The 17,593-nt window shown below is 41.4% G+C and overlaps 2 protein-coding genes across 10 annotated transcripts in view; one reads left to right on the forward strand and one right to left on the reverse strand.

Annotated features, from left to right (window-relative positions):
* LOC132334260 (ethanolaminephosphotransferase 1-like) overlaps positions 1–6,400 on the reverse strand; it is a 55,029-nt gene extending 48,629 nt beyond the window's left edge. Inside the window, exon 1 of the mRNA XM_059860189.1 lies at positions 6,282–6,400. Within this exon, the coding sequence (XP_059716172.1) occupies positions 6,282–6,338 (57 nt within the window). The 5' untranslated portion in view covers positions 6,339–6,400. The remainder of the gene's footprint in view (positions 1–6,281) is intronic.
* Positions 6,401–12,478: 6,078 nt separating this feature from the next.
* SPIDR (scaffold protein involved in DNA repair) overlaps positions 12,479–17,593 on the forward strand; it is a 196,027-nt gene continuing 190,912 nt past the window's right edge. For 4 of the 9 annotated variants that reach the window (XR_009488378.1, XM_059860337.1, XM_059860296.1 and 1 more), the window contains exon 1: positions 16,389–16,540. Coding sequence is in view for 8 of the 9 variants with exons in the window: in XM_059860337.1 (XP_059716320.1) it covers positions 16,433–16,540 (108 nt within the window). In the remaining variant the exon portion in view is untranslated. Of the gene's footprint in view, positions 12,615–15,300; positions 15,385–15,478; positions 15,546–16,385; positions 16,541–17,593 lie in introns of those variants that run through there. The other 5 variants (XM_059860305.1, XM_059860314.1, XM_059860323.1 and 2 more) reach the window with 5 other exon arrangements.

Raw genomic sequence — 17,593 nt, forward strand, 5'->3', positions numbered from 1 at the left:
CAAGAGAGAGGATACTTCACAGAAAGATTCCTCCCTCTATAAAACAATCCTTAGAATAAGGGTTCCCTTAGATTTATAACAAACATTACACATTCAAATCACAGCTACATCTTTGCAATTAGTCTTCTATTAAAACAGAGATGAATAAACACAAATACATATGTATACATGCATATTCTACACATAAAAATCCAAAAAGCATCTCAGAATGTTAACATCTCTTGTTAAAGCAATAAAATGAAACTATGCAGTTGGTATTTGCACTTTTATGAGATTCAACAAGGCATACAACTCTTTATATTGAGCATATTTGTCCCAAAAGTGATCTAATGAACCTTTGTAAATTAATGGGTGTAATATTGCACTCAAAACCATGTACAATTTCCCACCATTGGGAAAAAAGTCCTGCAGCAAGTTATATCAAATGCAGCATCTCTGTGACGTGATTTCATTAAGTTGTTCATTCATTAGCATATGATACACAGAAGGAAGATAATGATTACAGAACTCATGAAATCCTACATTGTCAGCTAATGTAATTGTCAGGTAATGCATGCATAAAGATTGTCTTTCAGAATGACATATTCAGATGGCCCATGGCTCTTTGAGACATGAGACACATGAATGCAGTGACAGATAATGTAAGAGTAATGAGTTATTTGGTTTATTTCACATACTATTCAACAACATTTAATTACAACCCCAGTCTTCCACCAAAGTAACATGAAGAAGACTGCAAGATTTTATTTGTAGAACAGTGGGCTGTTGACTCATAGTTTTATTGAAGCCTGACAACATTAGTTTTCACTGCCTCAAATATTCAAGGACACAGCTTAATAAACTGTAGTGGTTCGAAAAATCTAACTACAGCAGACACAACTGATAACTGCTTTCAGATGAGTTTTGGAATTAAATATTAGTGAAAAAAAATAAAAATACTATGTGCAAAAACACTCTATAATAAACATGTAAAGAAAGTACTCAATATACATAAAATTTTCCATGTGCAATGAGCATTACTGCAATGACCATTATTAACTGTCTTCTAAGTAGTTCCAGGTAAGCAAGCATGCAAATGAAAGTCTGAAAGGTCTCTTCTCCTAAATTTTCAAAATCATGTAAACTCCTTGTGTTACCAGAGTAGAAAGCAAAACTAATGTTCAATTAAGGTGAGCAGAACCCATGATTTTTCTAAATCTCATAGTTACACTTGTAGCCTTGGAAAAGCATAGACTTCACAGAAATCCAATCTTGTATCAGGGTGAATCCTGAACTTCCAGACTTTAATTCACTAGATTGTACTCAACACACTTTGCTCTTCTGGTATAAGTCAGGGTAAAAGAAAGAGTCAGACCTTGAAACGTGATCACTATGCATCTGATCTTGTTTCTCTAACCCTCCAAAATGAGGGCTGGGATGTAATTTGAGAGATCTTCTAGTCCAGAGTGTTCACCTAATGCAAGATCACGTTCAGTATACCTTAAGGATGCAGATCAAGTTTCCATGAGGTAATGGCCCCGTTGCTTGCAGAAAGCAAACATGTCAGCGCACCAAAAGAAAATACATTACCCAAAACTTTCACAAAAAGGTGTCAGCAACTGTTTGTTTATTAATACTCAACACTAGATTGTTGATCTTGCCTCAGAGAAATCAAACCATTTCTTAAGACTGATAAAATGATTGCCCAATCCCCTTTAGTACCTGCTCCAGCAGGCCTTATTAACACTGACATAGCAGATGCCTTAAATTTCTCTTTGTGCAGCTAAAACTCACATCTTGTCTTTCTTCAAAAGGGCACTCTTTACTAGGCTCTTACTCCCACTTTACTCAGACTGTCTCACCCAGTTCATCTTTTCTAAGCGTCTTGGTATTCATAATGTCATTCTGAGGACTGCAAACTGTGGGCCAAAGCAGGCAGGACACATTATTCCACTTGATACCTGATCAGTACATCAGCTACAAGACTAAACATAACCCTTTGACATATTTATGACACTTCCAGCTTAAGAACTTTTTTCCCTTTATTGTAACAGCCACAATGCTGTCAACACTCTGATCCCTTGGTATCTTTCCTGCACTCTGTTGTCTCTTATTTTATGCTTTAAATGTTGATTTTCTTTCCCCTAAGCAAAACCTTACTGAGTTTACTGAGTTTTTTCATATTGATTTCTGGCTATTATATCCCTTTTCCAAGTATATTTTAAATAATAAACCTATTCTTCAAAATTCTTAAATATAGTGAAAATTTTACAATATTCTCCCTTCTGTTACTTAATGAAAGTATTGAACAGCAATGGAGCTGGGACAGAGAGACAGCTGTGTAGGTAGAATCCCACTTGATAGAACCTACTACTTTGACAGAAAACTTTAAATGTTTCCATTCTCTTTGAAGAAATATTTTAAACTCTTTAAAATGTTTTGATTTTACAATGATTTCATCTTAATTACCTTTACCTACTTTACTTGTGAGAGCATGGGACAGTAGCAGACCCCTCACTGAAATGAAACTACTCATACCTCATTTACTCTCCCCTCTTCACCACACCCCTTATCCACACAGAGCTAACTGATAAAAAATTACTTAGAGGATAGAAACAGTGTGGACAAAACAAGATGAAAATATGGAACTTTAGATGTCAATTTTTATTGTTGTATCTGATATTTTAATCATCTTTTCCAGGCCTATTTTTTGAGTCAAGTCTCCACAGCTTGTTCTTAGATCTCTTTTATTCTCAAACAGGATAAAACATCAAAGTTTTCTGTCCTCAAAAACCTTTGGGCCCAGGTACTGTAAAGAAAGGTGACTCAAGGCAAATATGCAAGGGAAATCCCAAGAATGAAGTGATGAGAAGAGACAATGGCAACAAGAGCTCACCACTGACATTACTGCATTCTGGTGAGAAGGATAAAAAAAAGAACCAAATTCTGCTTTTATCTGTACTCATCACCTGGTTGTTGCAGAACAGCTTGTTTCCAACAGAAACCCAAGCAGGCAGAAAAAAATGGTAGAAGTGTAATTCCATGGCTGCTCTTCTAGAACTACAAAATGCTGATAAAACATAAAAATAGGAACGACATGATCCAAACCCCACAATTCCAGTTGGTTGTAGCTTTTTGGCTGTGTTGCTCCATGTCCTGGAGAATAGGACACAAACTAAGGATAAGAATCTTCTATGATACAGTTGCAGCAAATCATCTGAGCATGCAACTGTCCTGAAATCAGCACCTGCCCCAGAGGCAAGAAGATGGCAGAAATATCACAGCAGTAATACTCAGGGTTGTGTCTGAACTCTCTCATGGTCACATCTCCACCAGTTCTCGGTGTGCTTTTAAGCAGAAAATGGAAAACTGAATCTCTAAAACCCCATTAACAGGCAGAATGAATAGATTTGTAAAGTGAAATAGCTAGTCCTGAGGAGCCAGTGCCTGTACTGTAAGGTTTCAGAAGGTATCACATAAACTGGTTCCATTAGAATACTATGGACTGAATGTACTGGGGGTAGTTGATTGTTTGTTGTCTGATTTAGGTTCATCCTAAGGGAATGCATTTTTGTGCTCTGAGGTCACTCTGTGATGTAAACCAAAGCTTGGTAATTGGGATAACTTGCTTCAAAAGCCTAATATCCATGGACCTAACATGCTAAAGGGTGCTGAAATCTTTGCATTCATTAGAGGTCTGCCATTCCCCTAGCAAAGAACTGTGCTGGTTTTGTTGCCAAGGCCCTCCTCCAACTGCAAACAGGAGACAGACAGTGCCTGAAGCATACAAATAGAGCATTCATGGCAGCGAAATGAATTCAGCTGTGTGAAAATTTTGAAAATTGAACAGCACTTTTTTTTCAGGCCATATTTACCTTTACAAAAGGAGTTGATTACACAAATTATTTTTTTAAGCTGCGTTACGCTCAGCAGATAAATTGTGCAAAGTATGGACTACGTTAAGCCACTGATAGTACTGTGAGTACAATGCTGCAGTGTGATGTACAACAGAGAGATGGATACCACTAAATCTATAGTTTTCTAGGCACACTTCAAATCCAGAAGCAATACAGTGCTTTAGCCAATATTGAACGCATGCTCACAGATCCTTTTAGAGATTACATAGTTTTTCACAGGACCAACACACATATCCCTCCACACTACCCCACAGCTGGCTTCACCAGGAAACACAGGGCAGGAATAGCCAGGAGGCTGAAAGAAGAGGTAACTGTGCTGGGCACAGTGATCAGAGTTTAGCACCTGCTGAATAGGCAGCAAAGGAAGCAGCATTCTCCTTCAAGGGGCTGGGAAGCTGAAGGATGAGGACGCAGAAAGGCCCTAGGCAGAAGGGGAAAATATGGCAGCCAGAGGGCAACAGGAGGTTGAAGAGCAAGTGTCAGGCCTGGGAGGTGGTGAGAACAAAGCTGTGGTTGTGGCAGCCCCAGGTACGGGAGAGTGAAGGACAAGACATTGTGGTAATGATTAGTGTCTCCGCACCCCTTTTGTACTTTTGGAGTACTTTAAACCACTGTATTTAGGAAGAGGGAGAGCTGCCATCACCTGCCAGGTCCTCCTGCAACCTGGAGCACCCGGCAAATGCTGCAGATACCTGACCAGCTCAGCAGCACCAACCTCATGTAGCTGTACTTCTCTGTGTGAAACACATGCCATTTGGATTAATTAATTTCCAAGATATCCCAGTCCCAAGTCACCTCAGGTAAAAGAAAACCATTTGATTTCATCTTTCTAAAGCCTGCACTTACTATTTTTTTTTTTTTTCAGAACACGGTAGAACAGATACTTCTTAAGTATCTGTGTTGGCTGATTCTTGTACTTAAGCAAATTACCCTACATAGTTTCTTTGCAATGCTCTTGAGAAACCAATATATTCAAATTAAATTATTTGATACGTGATTCTGTCTTTTGGTAATAATTTGCCCTGTAAATCATAAGTATGGAACAATGATTACAGGTTTTTTAAAGAATGTTGTTTTGATTATTCCTCACCTGCACTTGTTTGAAGCTATTTTCATTCAAGTGATGATAAAGCATTCCCATATTTGTAATATGAACTCAATTCAGGAAAGTTACTTAAATAACAATATCCATTTATCCTAAAAATTGCTTTTTATTTTTCCTCCTCCCAATCTCAGGCAAGACCGCAGCTTCACTGTTCAAGCACAGACCTGTGCAACTCACACCCTGTAGCCAGAAGCAGCTTGCAGAATGTTTTATCCCACTCACATCAGAGACTCACAAACAGGTTGGTACATTTTAATTAGCTCGTGTGCATGACAAGTTCCTAGGAAGCAACCTGGAGAACACTCTCGAAGCCACACTTCCTCCACCTTCATTCCTGCTGAGGTGAACAGGCAGAGCTGCTGGCACAGGGACGGAAGGGCTTGATAGGAACCAGAGAAGCTGAACGCCCTGGTTGGAGCCCAGCCTAGGAAGGCACACGGTAAGAGCAAGCAGGCAAGAATCTTGGGGAGCATAGTGTAGGGGCTGCTTTGGCAAACCGAACACAAAATAAAAGGCTAGGTGTAGTGCTGGTAGAAGCTGGTATGCCCCTCCTTCTTTTCACGAGGAATGAGGTGAAGGTGTGTGAACAGGGTGGCACGGCCCATTTCAGACACCTGCACCTCAATTGGCGCAAACCTGGATGATCCCTGTACTTCATCTCCCGCAACTCCTCAGCCCTTGACATAACACTGGTAAACTCAAATTTCTAATGATTCACCCATATACTGGGATTCTGCATGCCGGTTATTTGCAAACATGAGGTTTAGATCAAATTATTTAAAGTAAGTTTTTCTTTCCCCCTTCTGCCGGCTTTCTTATTTATTTCTCAACGCCAAAGCATTCCTGTGTCCGAAGGCTTTGCAGACAGCCAGACAAGCAGCATCAATACGTGCTTTCTTACAGAAACACCGGATGCCTCCAAAACCACGCTGCTCGAAAACGGGCACAGTTTTTAAGACGTTGATAATCACTCAAAACCCAGTTCGCTCTGCCTCCACCGAGACCTGCCGCCCCGCGAACACCCACCTGCCCAGGGCACGCACTCCACCAGCGCCGGGCCGGCTGCGGGCGGGCACAGGTGGACGTGCGGGACATCCCCCTGCGGGCACAGGTGGAGCCCTGCCGACCCTCCGGCGGCGGAGGGATGGCCCGGCCGGCCGGGGCCGCCTTCACAGCGGGGCTGGGACCCAGCCGCCCAAAGCGGAGCGCTCCGGAGCCGAGATGCAACCCGGGGTTGCCCGTCCGCCGCCCGCCCTCCCGGCCCCGGGGCTGCCCTGTACCTTGTAGTGTCGGAAGCCGTGCAGCTGCCGGCCGCTCACATAGCGCCACCGCCACATCGCCGCCCTGCGCCGCGCCGGCACCGAGGCACGGAGGGATGGGAGCGATGGGAGGACGGATGAGGGAGGCGGCGGGGCCGGGGGCGGGCGGAGGGCGGCTCCCCGACCGCGCCCCGCGGGCTGGACCTGCCCCCGGCTCCGGGCATCCGCGCCGGCGGTGCCCGCGGGGCTGGCTCCCGGGCGGCTCCCGGGCGGCTCCCGTGGGAGCGGGCGGTTCCCCGCGGCCCCAGGACGCTCCGGTGTCCGCCTGCCAACAGGGTGTATTTCACACCCGTAATGACCTCACGGTACCAAGGCACGTCGCGGAATCACCTCCAAACTGTTTTTCTCGCCACGGATCTGTTAAAGATGCCGTATTTACAGCGTACGGAGGACGCGCCCGTGAAGTCGCTATACAAAACAATGCTGAGTAACAAATGCAAAACATGTCAAGCAACACTACACAAACAATGTTAAGTGCCGCGTTTCAGAAACAAGTGACACTGAGGATTAAGGTTTATCTTTGCATTCCAACAATAATCTGAGTATTGTATCCTTTTATTGCACCTGCACTGGATCCTGCCACACCACATCAGCCAGCAGTGCACTCTGCGCCTCCTGATTTCTAGGGAAGTGAGGCACTGGGATAGGCAAAAGACTGGAAAACATCAGGAGTAATGTTTCAAATGCAAACGTATTTCAGCATATGTCATGACACCTTGTGTTACCTTTGCTGCATGCTACTGGGAGAGAGAGTTGAAATTATACACGTCAGGGTCTGCGATTTTATGGACCAAATGGAATCTATCCAGAAAGCAAATCAATTAAAATCCATTACTTGCACCCCACGAGGCATCTCATATATTGTGAGAGTCAGTGTTATTTTACAAGCTGGGAAGGTATGATAGGAATTATGCACAAGTTATGATCGTTAAGTGCAAACTGTATGCAATGGTTCTTGTTCTGTATTATTAATTACACATTAATCAATTGAGATGTGCTTACACCTGCATTCTGCTTCCAGCTGCACCAGCAGCTGAACTTTTGCTCTTGAAAACAACCCAGAACTTTAATACTTAGCTTCAGGTTACTGAGTTAAAAGCTTGATACCAGTTAAGAAAACTAAAGTTTATGAACTTTAGTTCATGAGCCAACTCTAATTTTAATTAGTGTTCATAGCCTGAATTTTGATTTGGGATCCCCTCCATTGTTATTTTCACATTTTTAAATTGTGTTATGCTATTGAATTAATTTACAAGGGTACATAAGGAAAGATTTACGACTTGCACTCACTGCAGTTTTTTTAGTGCAAGTAAGTTACTAAAACAGGCCAAAGCATTTTAGAATTATCACTTGCACTTCTTAACTCTAACCTTAGAGGCCTCAAACATGAAAGCAGAAATTTGTCTGAACAACTATTAGGAGTATGATGGACAGTAGTAGAAAAGGTGTTTGCTTTTCTGAAAGGTAGAAGGTAGGCAAAAAAAAAGAATTTTTTCTCTTTGCAGCCTTCTAGATTTATGTCAAAAATATATAGATACAGAAGATACATAGATATAGCAGACAGAGAACACAAGTTTTATTTCCTATTCTCTCAAAACTATTTTGGTGATAAATGAAACACAAAAATCCCCTCAGACCCTCACAAGTACTCCACTAAACAGGGAATGTCAAAGACTGCCTACATGTGAAAATGCAATTGCTTGAACTTGTACTTCAGCATGTTCTGTGTCTGCTAATGAGCATATCAAAAGAGGCAGCCTAAGTTATACTAAAGAGCAGGAACCAGACTGGTGAATAAGTATGGAATATCACAGAGCAAGCTGAGACACAAGTAGCATGGGGTTTGAGAATACTGTGGAAATTGTACTGATCTGTGTCCCTATAGGACATGAAATAGCACGAGGCGGACATGCAGCTCTCTCAAGGGTAAGGAGAGAATTTTTAATTTCTGGCTCCAACATTTATAGATTTCCAAAAGTGACAGTGGATTGAAGGGTGACAGTGCCACCTCTCCAATGACACTGGACAAACCAACAGTCCATCAAATTTCTCCTTCTCCATAAAAGAATGCAAAACAATAAGTTTTTTACATAAAGTGTGTGAGAAAGTTCATTACAAGAATGTAAACATCAGAAGGCTTAGAAAAACTTAAAAAATCAGGGCGACAGATCTGCTAGCTGTTGATTTAAGGAATTTCCTTGATTTAGGCATCATGATTCATATGAATAGTTGGTCTTTAAGACCACACACACAGACTAGCCAAGGCCAGCAATCCAAGCACAAGCCATGTGCTTTACTGCTACACTATGCTGTCTCCATGCATACCAGAATGGTAGGCAAATAGATGAGGGCTCAGGATGGCCCAGAATAAATAATAAATACATTATACACACACACATATATATAAAGTAAATAATAAATAAATAACCTAATAAATCCTTGGGTTTCATTCTTCTCTCTCTAAGTTAGAAAAATAAATTAATAATGACGGAGCTTCTTGGATAGGGAAGACTGCCTACTATGGCAACTTTGATTTTTAATAATATATTGTGTCTTGATTATTCCCCACCCTAAAGCTGTGTGCTATGCAATAGCTTTTATCTAGAAGGCATCTCGTAGCACATTCCTGTAGAGACCAAACCCAAAATGACCAGCTGCCAAAGCAGTAGAAGAAGGAACTAATGTATTACCTTACCCACTCTTTAACTACTATTCTCCCTTGGGCAAGGCATTTTTCAGGAGCAGTGTTTGTAAAATCTTCAACACAAGGGTACACCACAGTCATGATTAGGCTAAAGCAGTATTAATTCTAGACCTAAAAGAGGAAATTAAATATCTGGGGTTACTAAAATTTGTAAAGTTCAGTGTTATCAGCTCCTCAGTAATTTTAAAATCTTGTTGAATTAAATTAAGAGGAAAAACTTTCATGGCAGTAAACTGGTCTATGATTGAAGTTTAAAATATGTCACTTTTCTCAAGCTCTGAATACGGGCCTGCATTTTTTCTCACCAGCTAGAGCCATAAAAGAGTACTTTTATGACAGATCTTCAGTTTCAGATTGGAAAATATTATTTTATTTGCACTAACCCCATTAAACTACAGAGGCGTCTCATAAAAAGTAGGCAAATATGTTTCCCAAATGTTCCTGTCTGCCAGAAAGTTATGCACTCATACTCCTTTTATAGCACTGACACAGAGAAACAGCAGGAGATGACAAAAATGTCAGCCACTGCAAGATGCCAAGGGAGCATTTGGAGCTAGGATGCTGGGATGAGCTGGCTTAGGCTCAGAGAGCAGCCAGGACACTCCAGAGGCTGGAGCCCCTCACATCTTTCAGACCCAGGGGCAAGGGCTGCTAAAGACATGGTTCCTGGGTGTGCTGATTCATTTAAAACATTTTTTTGCTTTTGATTCTTAAACAATCAGCTATTAATTTTTAATTTGTGTGAATGTTAGAAACTGACTCTTTGATCCACTGCAATCTGGCATCCCCTGAGGGGTTTTGTGGGCTTTTTTTCCCCCACTTCTTCCACAGTTTACAGCTTGCCTCAGCATTGTGATGCACTGTACTGTGAAAAAGTACAATTTAATTTAAAGTGGAACTGACATTGTAGCTTGAAGATTAAAAAGATTGAAGTGTTTAATGTAATTTCCTAGAAAAAAACCTAGAAAGCCTGGAATGACCAAACTGTAACACAGCCTGCAGAAGAAAATGTTATTTTGGATCTATACTGTGATCTGCCTAGCCTAGGCCTTTGGATCCCCTCTTGCCTGACAAACCCATGAAAACCTATCTGACCCTGAAAGACAGACTCTAAAGTATTTCATGAGTTTTTCCTCACCTACTTCATCCCAGTTCATTGTGTGGGATACTCGTGACTTCTAAAACTTTCCTGAAGAAATGACTCAAACCAAAAACCTTTTACTGTGTTTGAATTTGACATTGTCTGTACCAGACTTTGTACACTGAAAAGCTTTTAAAGCTCTAACTTAATGCTCTGTAAGAGGAAATGAATCCATAAACCCATATTAGAATGAAGGACGGGCACATTCAATCAATATAAACAAGTGTTCCAAACTTCAGTAATTTAAGCTTCCTTACCTTTAACTCATCTCTGTAAAATACTTTTTGTTTCTTTGAAAGATTTCTTTCTACATGTGGATTAAGGAATATTGGTGCAATCAACAGCACCACCAACAAATAAATTCCCTTTTTTCTGGATTTCACTACAGAAATAAATTTTTATTGCAAACAGAAATTGTATTGTTTTAATAGAATTTTCATGCAACAAAAATACAAAAAGTACACAATTTCTTAATGTTCCCTGAGCAGCAGTAGATTTGATCTCAAGTGCAAATACAGTTAATCAGTATATCAGATGAAACAGTGGACTCAAACCATTATTTAAGCCTGTGAAAACACAGATATGCTTGTATATGTAGTTGAAAAACCAGTTCTTCAAAAAATAACCAATTGTGTTAATTATTACTTCCAAAATATGAGGCACAGAAATTTTTAACAGACTTGAAGAATAATGTAGTGGTATTATGAAATTTCAGCTTTTGTCAATAACATTGGCTTTTATTATTCTTTCTTGACATTATTTCTAATAATGAAATGGAGACTTTTTTTTAAAAAAAGCTGCAGCTCTGTTTTTTTACATGCTTTCTCTACTTCCATTTCATTTCAGTACTTGTTTGTGAAGAACATGAAAACAAACAAAAGGAATCTATAGATTGGGTCACCTTCTTGGGATTCTTTAAAAGTAAGTTCCTCCCAGGTGTGAGAACCTTGGAATTCTTGGAATTAGTTTATGTACAGAAAAAATACACTCACTAAAGGAGGCCAGACTTCTGTGCTCCATTTCTCTGTGGTTCAGCTCTAACAAGATTATTTAGCTAAGCAGTGCAATAACATGTATTTTCCAAAAAAACCCTACCTTGAGGATATGTAATAGAATTAATTTGTCAGTCTGGTAATTTCAGAAGAAATACTGCCAATTTTTGGAAGGATGAGAATCCAGTGCTTTAAATTCTGTTTTGAACATTAAAAAATCAAAGGCAGTATGGGGTTTGGATGATGATGTTTCTGGCTCTTCTGTTTGCAAAATCCACATTAATTAGTGGCAGTTTTATAAAGGGAATGCCAGACAGGTATTTGCCATAGGGTGCTTTGGGAAAAACACAAACTGAACTATAGACGGATATATGTAATTAGGGCTCAACAATAAAAATGCAGTCATGCAGTACCTTCTATCAAAATGTAAGTACTTTGCAAATTCCAATCAAGCTAGGAGATACAACAACCTTATTCTACAAAGATTAAAACAGCAGCATTGACAGCCAAGGTGACCTTGTCAAGAACATACAATAAGCAATATAAAAATAACCTATCTGTAAAATATAAAATATAACCATCCTTTACAACCAATATAAAAATAACCATCCTTTTCTGCCAGTGTTTCCACTTGCACCAGTAAAACATTTGCAAAGGTGATCAGCTTTTTTTCCTTCTGTTAGCTGCAATTTATCATTTTATGAAAAAGAAAGTTCATGAAAAGCAGTTTCAATTCCAAGTCAACATCTTGACACTGACATTATCCTTTTTGCCAGTAAATTTATCGGCTTACTTTTTGCTTAGGAAGTTAAAAAAAAAAAATCTTATTTTAATGGTGTAACAGCAAACGTATTTTTCATCAAGTTCCTTGTGTTTAGACATTACTTGATTAGGTATCTAGCCAGTGTTTCCACCCCTCTGCTTTCTTTCCTTGTGGCGTTAAACACTCTTTTGAGATTTACTTCTGAGTGAACCTGGGTATCACGAATGATGCATGAGTGACCTTGGCTATCACGAAGGATGCAGAGGCGAAACCCAGGCTGAAAAACTTCTCAGGGAAGGGCAGAGCTCCGACGGCCCATCGCCGCACCCCCAGCTCCACCGGGGGCCTCGGGGCAGCTCGGCAGGGAGGACAGGAGGGCCACGGGGCCAGCACTGGCGCTTCCCACCGGGAAATGCCCCGCAGCTCCCGCAGCTCCCGCAGCTCCCGCAGCTCCCGCAGCTCCCGGGGCCACGGCCCCACCCCCAGCGCGCGCTCGCGCCGCGCCCCTCCTTCCTGTTAACCCCGCCCTGCTTACGTCACCCGCGCCCCTCCCAATCAGGAGCCGCGGCTCCGGCGGCGCCAAAGCTGCAAAGGGCGGGCGCGGGCCGGGGGTTCCCTCGGCCCCGCCCCCGGTGCTCCCCCGCCACGTGACCCGGGACGCGGCGCCGCGCCGGGGGCGATGCCCGGCGGGAAGGTACCGGCGGCGGCGGGACGGGAGGAGAAGGGGCTCGGTCGGGCTGCTCAATGCTCCCTGGCCGCCCCGAAGGGCCGAGCCGTGGCGCTCCCCGCGCTCCTCGCGGCGGCCTTGCCGTGCGCCCCGGCTGCCGGCCAGCCGTGCCTCCCGGCCCCGCTGCGAGGGGCGCGGGGGCGGCTGGTGGTGGTGGTGATGGTGGTGGCGGCTTTAGAGCAGCAGCTGCCGCGCTGTGCCCTCGCTGCCCTTTCATATCCGGCTCCAAGGCGGTGCTTGTGTTGGGGACCCGCCACGCTGGAACGCGGGGCGGGAGCCCGGGCCCTTCCCCGCGTTCCTGGTGTGCGCGGTTGCGCAATACTGACAGTGAGATCCATCGTGGCACAGCTGCACCGGGGGGAGCGCGGAGCTCGGCCTTCTAACTTGGCCGTCGGGGAAAAGTGAAGGGAGAGTAAAGCTTGAGAGGAAAAGTGAATTGTGGGAATTGGCCGGGATTGGTACTGTGTTGAGCAGCTTCCTTGTCTGGGAGCGGAGGGAGGAGAAGCGCCCCGTGCTGTTTTTCTATCCCTTTCCTTTGGTAATTTGCTTGGTGCATTGGGTGTTCCCCGCAGAGGGGCAATTAGGATGTGCTGGCTCTGATTAGCCATGCTTAGGCTAATAGTGATGTACTGCTGAAAGCGGGACTACAAGTGTTGTTTGAGATATAGAGCTGACAAATTACAGATCTGGTTCCTAGAGAATTTTTTTCTATACTGGTGTGCATGTTCAACCGCTTTTAAAATATAAGCACGTTTAAAAGAAATTTTAATGGAAAAAAATGTCAACAGCTTAAAAAAAATCGACTAAAAAAAGCTTTAAAATAACCTACTATACTTCACATAAATTAACCTGTAAATTGACACTACACATGTTTTCTTCTGAAAGGCTTTGCATTCTTGCCTAATGAGAAAATGCGCACTTAAATGAAACAGGATTTAACCAACTCTTGTTGCAATGTGGTAACAGTCTGTGATAATAGTAACTCCTTTTGCTGACAGAGATAGTGTTCTTTGATGAATGAAAACTTATACTGATCAAGGGAAAATAGAGCACTTGCTGACTATCAATTAAATTGATTAAAAACCCATGTCAATCTGAGATGTGACAAAAATGTGTGATACTGTTATTGTATCCTAAACATTCTGGGTAATTTAATTTTGTGTAAGCTTTTCTAAAATGCTCCTGTTTTAACTGCTTTCATAGATTGCAGATTTCTCCCTAACTACTTGGCACTAGTTGTTAATACAAAGTATACTTCAATAATATTCTTATTCTATGAGGGTTGGTATTTTCCAGTGTAAGCATATAGTAATTTATATTCTTGCTTTAAAAAGGACGTGTAGGTTAAAAAATCCTGACATTCAAATGGTAATCTTATATATGTCAGTGTAAGTCATTGAGGATAGTCTTTTATCTAGTGTAGTAAAAATCAGGAACACCAAGAAAGGTTTTGAAAGAGTATTTTAAAAATTTTGGTCTCACACATCAATAGCAATGGAAAATTCTTTTAATATTTTAATTTGGTTTTAGTGTTTCTTTGCCGTGAGACTAGAAGGAGGTATGGTATGGCAGGTTATCATTGCTGTCATTGCTGTGATCGTACAGTATACATTTTTTTAATGAATGATTACAACTTGATGAGGACCTTTCTAGGGACCACACGTGTTCTTGTGAGTCATTTTTGGAAAATATGCATACTGATTTTCACAGGAGTATAAAAATAATATTTACTGGAAAAAAATGCAAATCATGACTTTACGTCTGTATTTGAATGCTCACTTGAGAGTTTTAAATGTAAGGATGTTTTCATATTAAATTAGAACTTTATTTTTTATCTAGGCACTAAATATACTTTTAAGAACTCAGTATCCTGAATATGGTGCTTTGCTGAAAGTGAGGTGCTTGTTGTCAAATTTGGCTTTGTACTCTCTTGAAATTGGACTTGTGATGGCCAACACAAGCTGAAGTGTTTTAGTTGGAGTATTTTCATGTGAAACCAATGAGAACAAAGGTGAAATATGAGGATGGCTTTTGGTCAGTATTGGATATTTGCATACTTTTGTGTGATTGGTCCCATCAGGTTTTTTTTTTTAATATGAAAACTCTCTGGCAACTAAAGCTGTGATTTTCAATACTTTTTCATTCTACTCTGTTCAGGAAGAATGTAACAGTTGTATTTGAATAATTCTGGCTGATATTTAAGTGACATGACTAATTTTGGGATTTGAAAGCCAGTAGCAGGAGGAGTTCATGTAGTGAAATGTTTTATCACTAGTTTTCTCCTTCAGCTTATGTTGCTTTTTGTGTTGGAGAAGGTGATGTGTCAAAGAAATGCCACTTGCATATGAGGGAGATAATATATTGGGTCATGTGTTCCTGGGGGCTCTTCCTGTGGTTTCTGAAGTAGCCCCAAAGAAGTGGGATTGTCTGAAGGATAGAGGGTGGGTAGTGAGGAGCCTTTAAGCATATGGTCCCAGTGACTTGATATAGGGTGTTTCTGGGTAACAAGTCTTGGGCATAAGTAACCTCATAGATTGGTTTAATGGAGATGTTCTAGATAGGAACATCTATTTAAAAGGCAGATCCAGCACTCCAGCCCCATACTTGCAGTAGTTTGTTGTGTAATCACTATGCATTTTCATGTTTTTTTCAGAATGTGCCTCCCTTTTCCTCACACCTGCACCCATGTAGGCTGACTTACCCCATTACTCCTTTAGTTATTTCCAGTGAGATAAAGGTAAGGTTGCTTGCCATACCCTTTATGAGGAGGGCTTGGTCCTAATTCCACTAATGCCAACAGGAGTAACTCAATTTTATTTTCACTCATTTAGAAGGAACTGCTCCAGAGACAAAATGCAATGCTCTTGGGAACAGAGGTCAAGGCAATTTCTATATGAGGTAGCCATCCTAGCCTTCCCCTTTTTCACTCAAAATTTCAGAAGTCATATGTTGGCTTCTGACACCTTAAGCAATTTACAAGATTCTTTGTATGACTTTGTATTGTAATAAATCTTGATTTTGTGATGTACGTGCAGGTCTACATGCTATAGCTCTTTTGAGCCTGATTCAGTGATTTTTATTTTTTTTTTTTTAATTCCAGTTCCTTGTTTCTAGACACTTCATACATTCCCTTAATAAATTACACAAGTTATTTTTTGTGTGCCCCGTTTTTATTTCAGATTAAAAGAAAAAGTTTATTAACCTTGTGACTCAAGATTAAAAGAACTCACAGTTGTTGCTACATTTCTTTGGGAGCAGCACAGCCTTCAGATTAGTTTAATTACAAATATTTATTCCTGAGAATTAAGTTTCTTAAAACGTTCATTTCTCTGCTGCCGTGAAGCAGGCTGGAGGAGAAGCAAAGAGCCTTTAAAACTTGCCATTTCTGCATGCCAGCAGATGTATTGCTGTGACAGAAATCCTTGGACACCACCCTATGTGCCAATGTGGCTTTGCAGGGGAAGGGTGACAGTGCTGTCCCCAACATTGGCACTGTTCCCACCGTGTCTGAAGGCAAAGAGCCAAACAGAGGCCCTGCAGGCTGCTCTCAGCTCCCTCACCTGCTCCCAGGCCCTCTCAGTAACTGTGGATTGAAGCTCTAGGTCCAGTTTCTTGAATTCACATCAGATATTTATATGGAGAGATTAAATTGGCATGGAGTGTGGGATGGGGTAATTTGCTCTAGGGTTTTTTTGGTTTTTTTTTTTGTTTTGTTTTGTTTTTTTCCAGTTTTTTAAGATGATCTAGAATGTGGGAAATGGTGGCAAGGTATTTCTATTAAAAATATGGAACTCAAAGCTACTGCTGTCAGTATCAGCAACCATAAGTGCTTCTTCCCCAAGAAGTTTTCTGTCAGTTTGGTTCACCATTGCTGTGTCTGCACACAGAGTCTGGTGAGTGGCAGTACTTGGAAAGAAGGGGAAGAGGGGACTCCAGTTGTTTCTGGTTTGTCAAGAAACCACATGCCCTGAGACAGCTCTGTAGTGCTGCTGCCTTGAAAGCCTGAGCAGCCCTGCCTTTAGTCAGGCTAAGGAAGGGTTAAATAAAACTCTTCTGCTGTTAAGTCATCAGTTATGAAAAGTCTTCTTGCCTGTCACAGCCATGACTGTCTAGTACACTGAATTTCAGTTGTTTAAAAGTCACTTCCAGTGCAACTTCAGATTGCACTCTAAATAGAAGTGTAGCCATCTAAGCATAAACCTAGCTATTTGTTCTACTCAGTTTGCTTTTTTAACCTTGTAAGCACATCATTTCTATGTGTACCCTAGGGAGAGGGAGTTAACATGTAGCCTTTATCCTGCTGATTTTTATAGGGTGTCCCCTTCCCAAGTCTTGGCAATTCTGCTGCAGTGGCTGTGTATCAGCTGCTACTTTCTGCTGTTCATCCCCTCATGCTCTTTCTTTCCTGTGTTGGTATTGGACAGCACTGAGAAATTGAGGTTTGCTGTCTCATGATTTTAAGAATAGCATGAATGAGAAGCTTTACAGAGAGTAATTCCCTAGTTCTATGTTTATTAAGCTTGCTAACAATAGAAGTATATTACAAAGCCTGTTTCATGCAACTCTTTGTGCATGCAATTGTGTGCACTTATTTTCACTTCTTTGCAACCATTTCTGCTTTTAACTGGCCATCAGAAGTAAACCTGTAAACCTGCTTGCGAGCTATGGTGCTGCTGTTGGCACAGATGTGTTCCTCAAAACTGGAGCATCCCATTCAAGAAATAAGCTTTAGATGAACTTTAGATGTAAGTCTTTGTCTGCAAAATATGTCTCGCAAAATCTTCTAGAAGCTACAAAACCAGGCTTATAAGCAAGACTCCCAGCATTGACTAAGGTTAAAAACCATCAGAAACACTTGCCAAGAAGACACCCCAATGCAGAGGTTCCTGTCTAAGCACTCTGGAAATTGAGGCCAGCATCTTCACTGGGAGGGAAGCAGCATTTAA

This window comes from Haemorhous mexicanus, chromosome 1 (genome assembly GCF_027477595.1).
Source record: "Haemorhous mexicanus isolate bHaeMex1 chromosome 1, bHaeMex1.pri, whole genome shotgun sequence".
NCBI lineage: Eukaryota > Metazoa > Chordata > Aves > Passeriformes > Fringillidae > Haemorhous > Haemorhous mexicanus.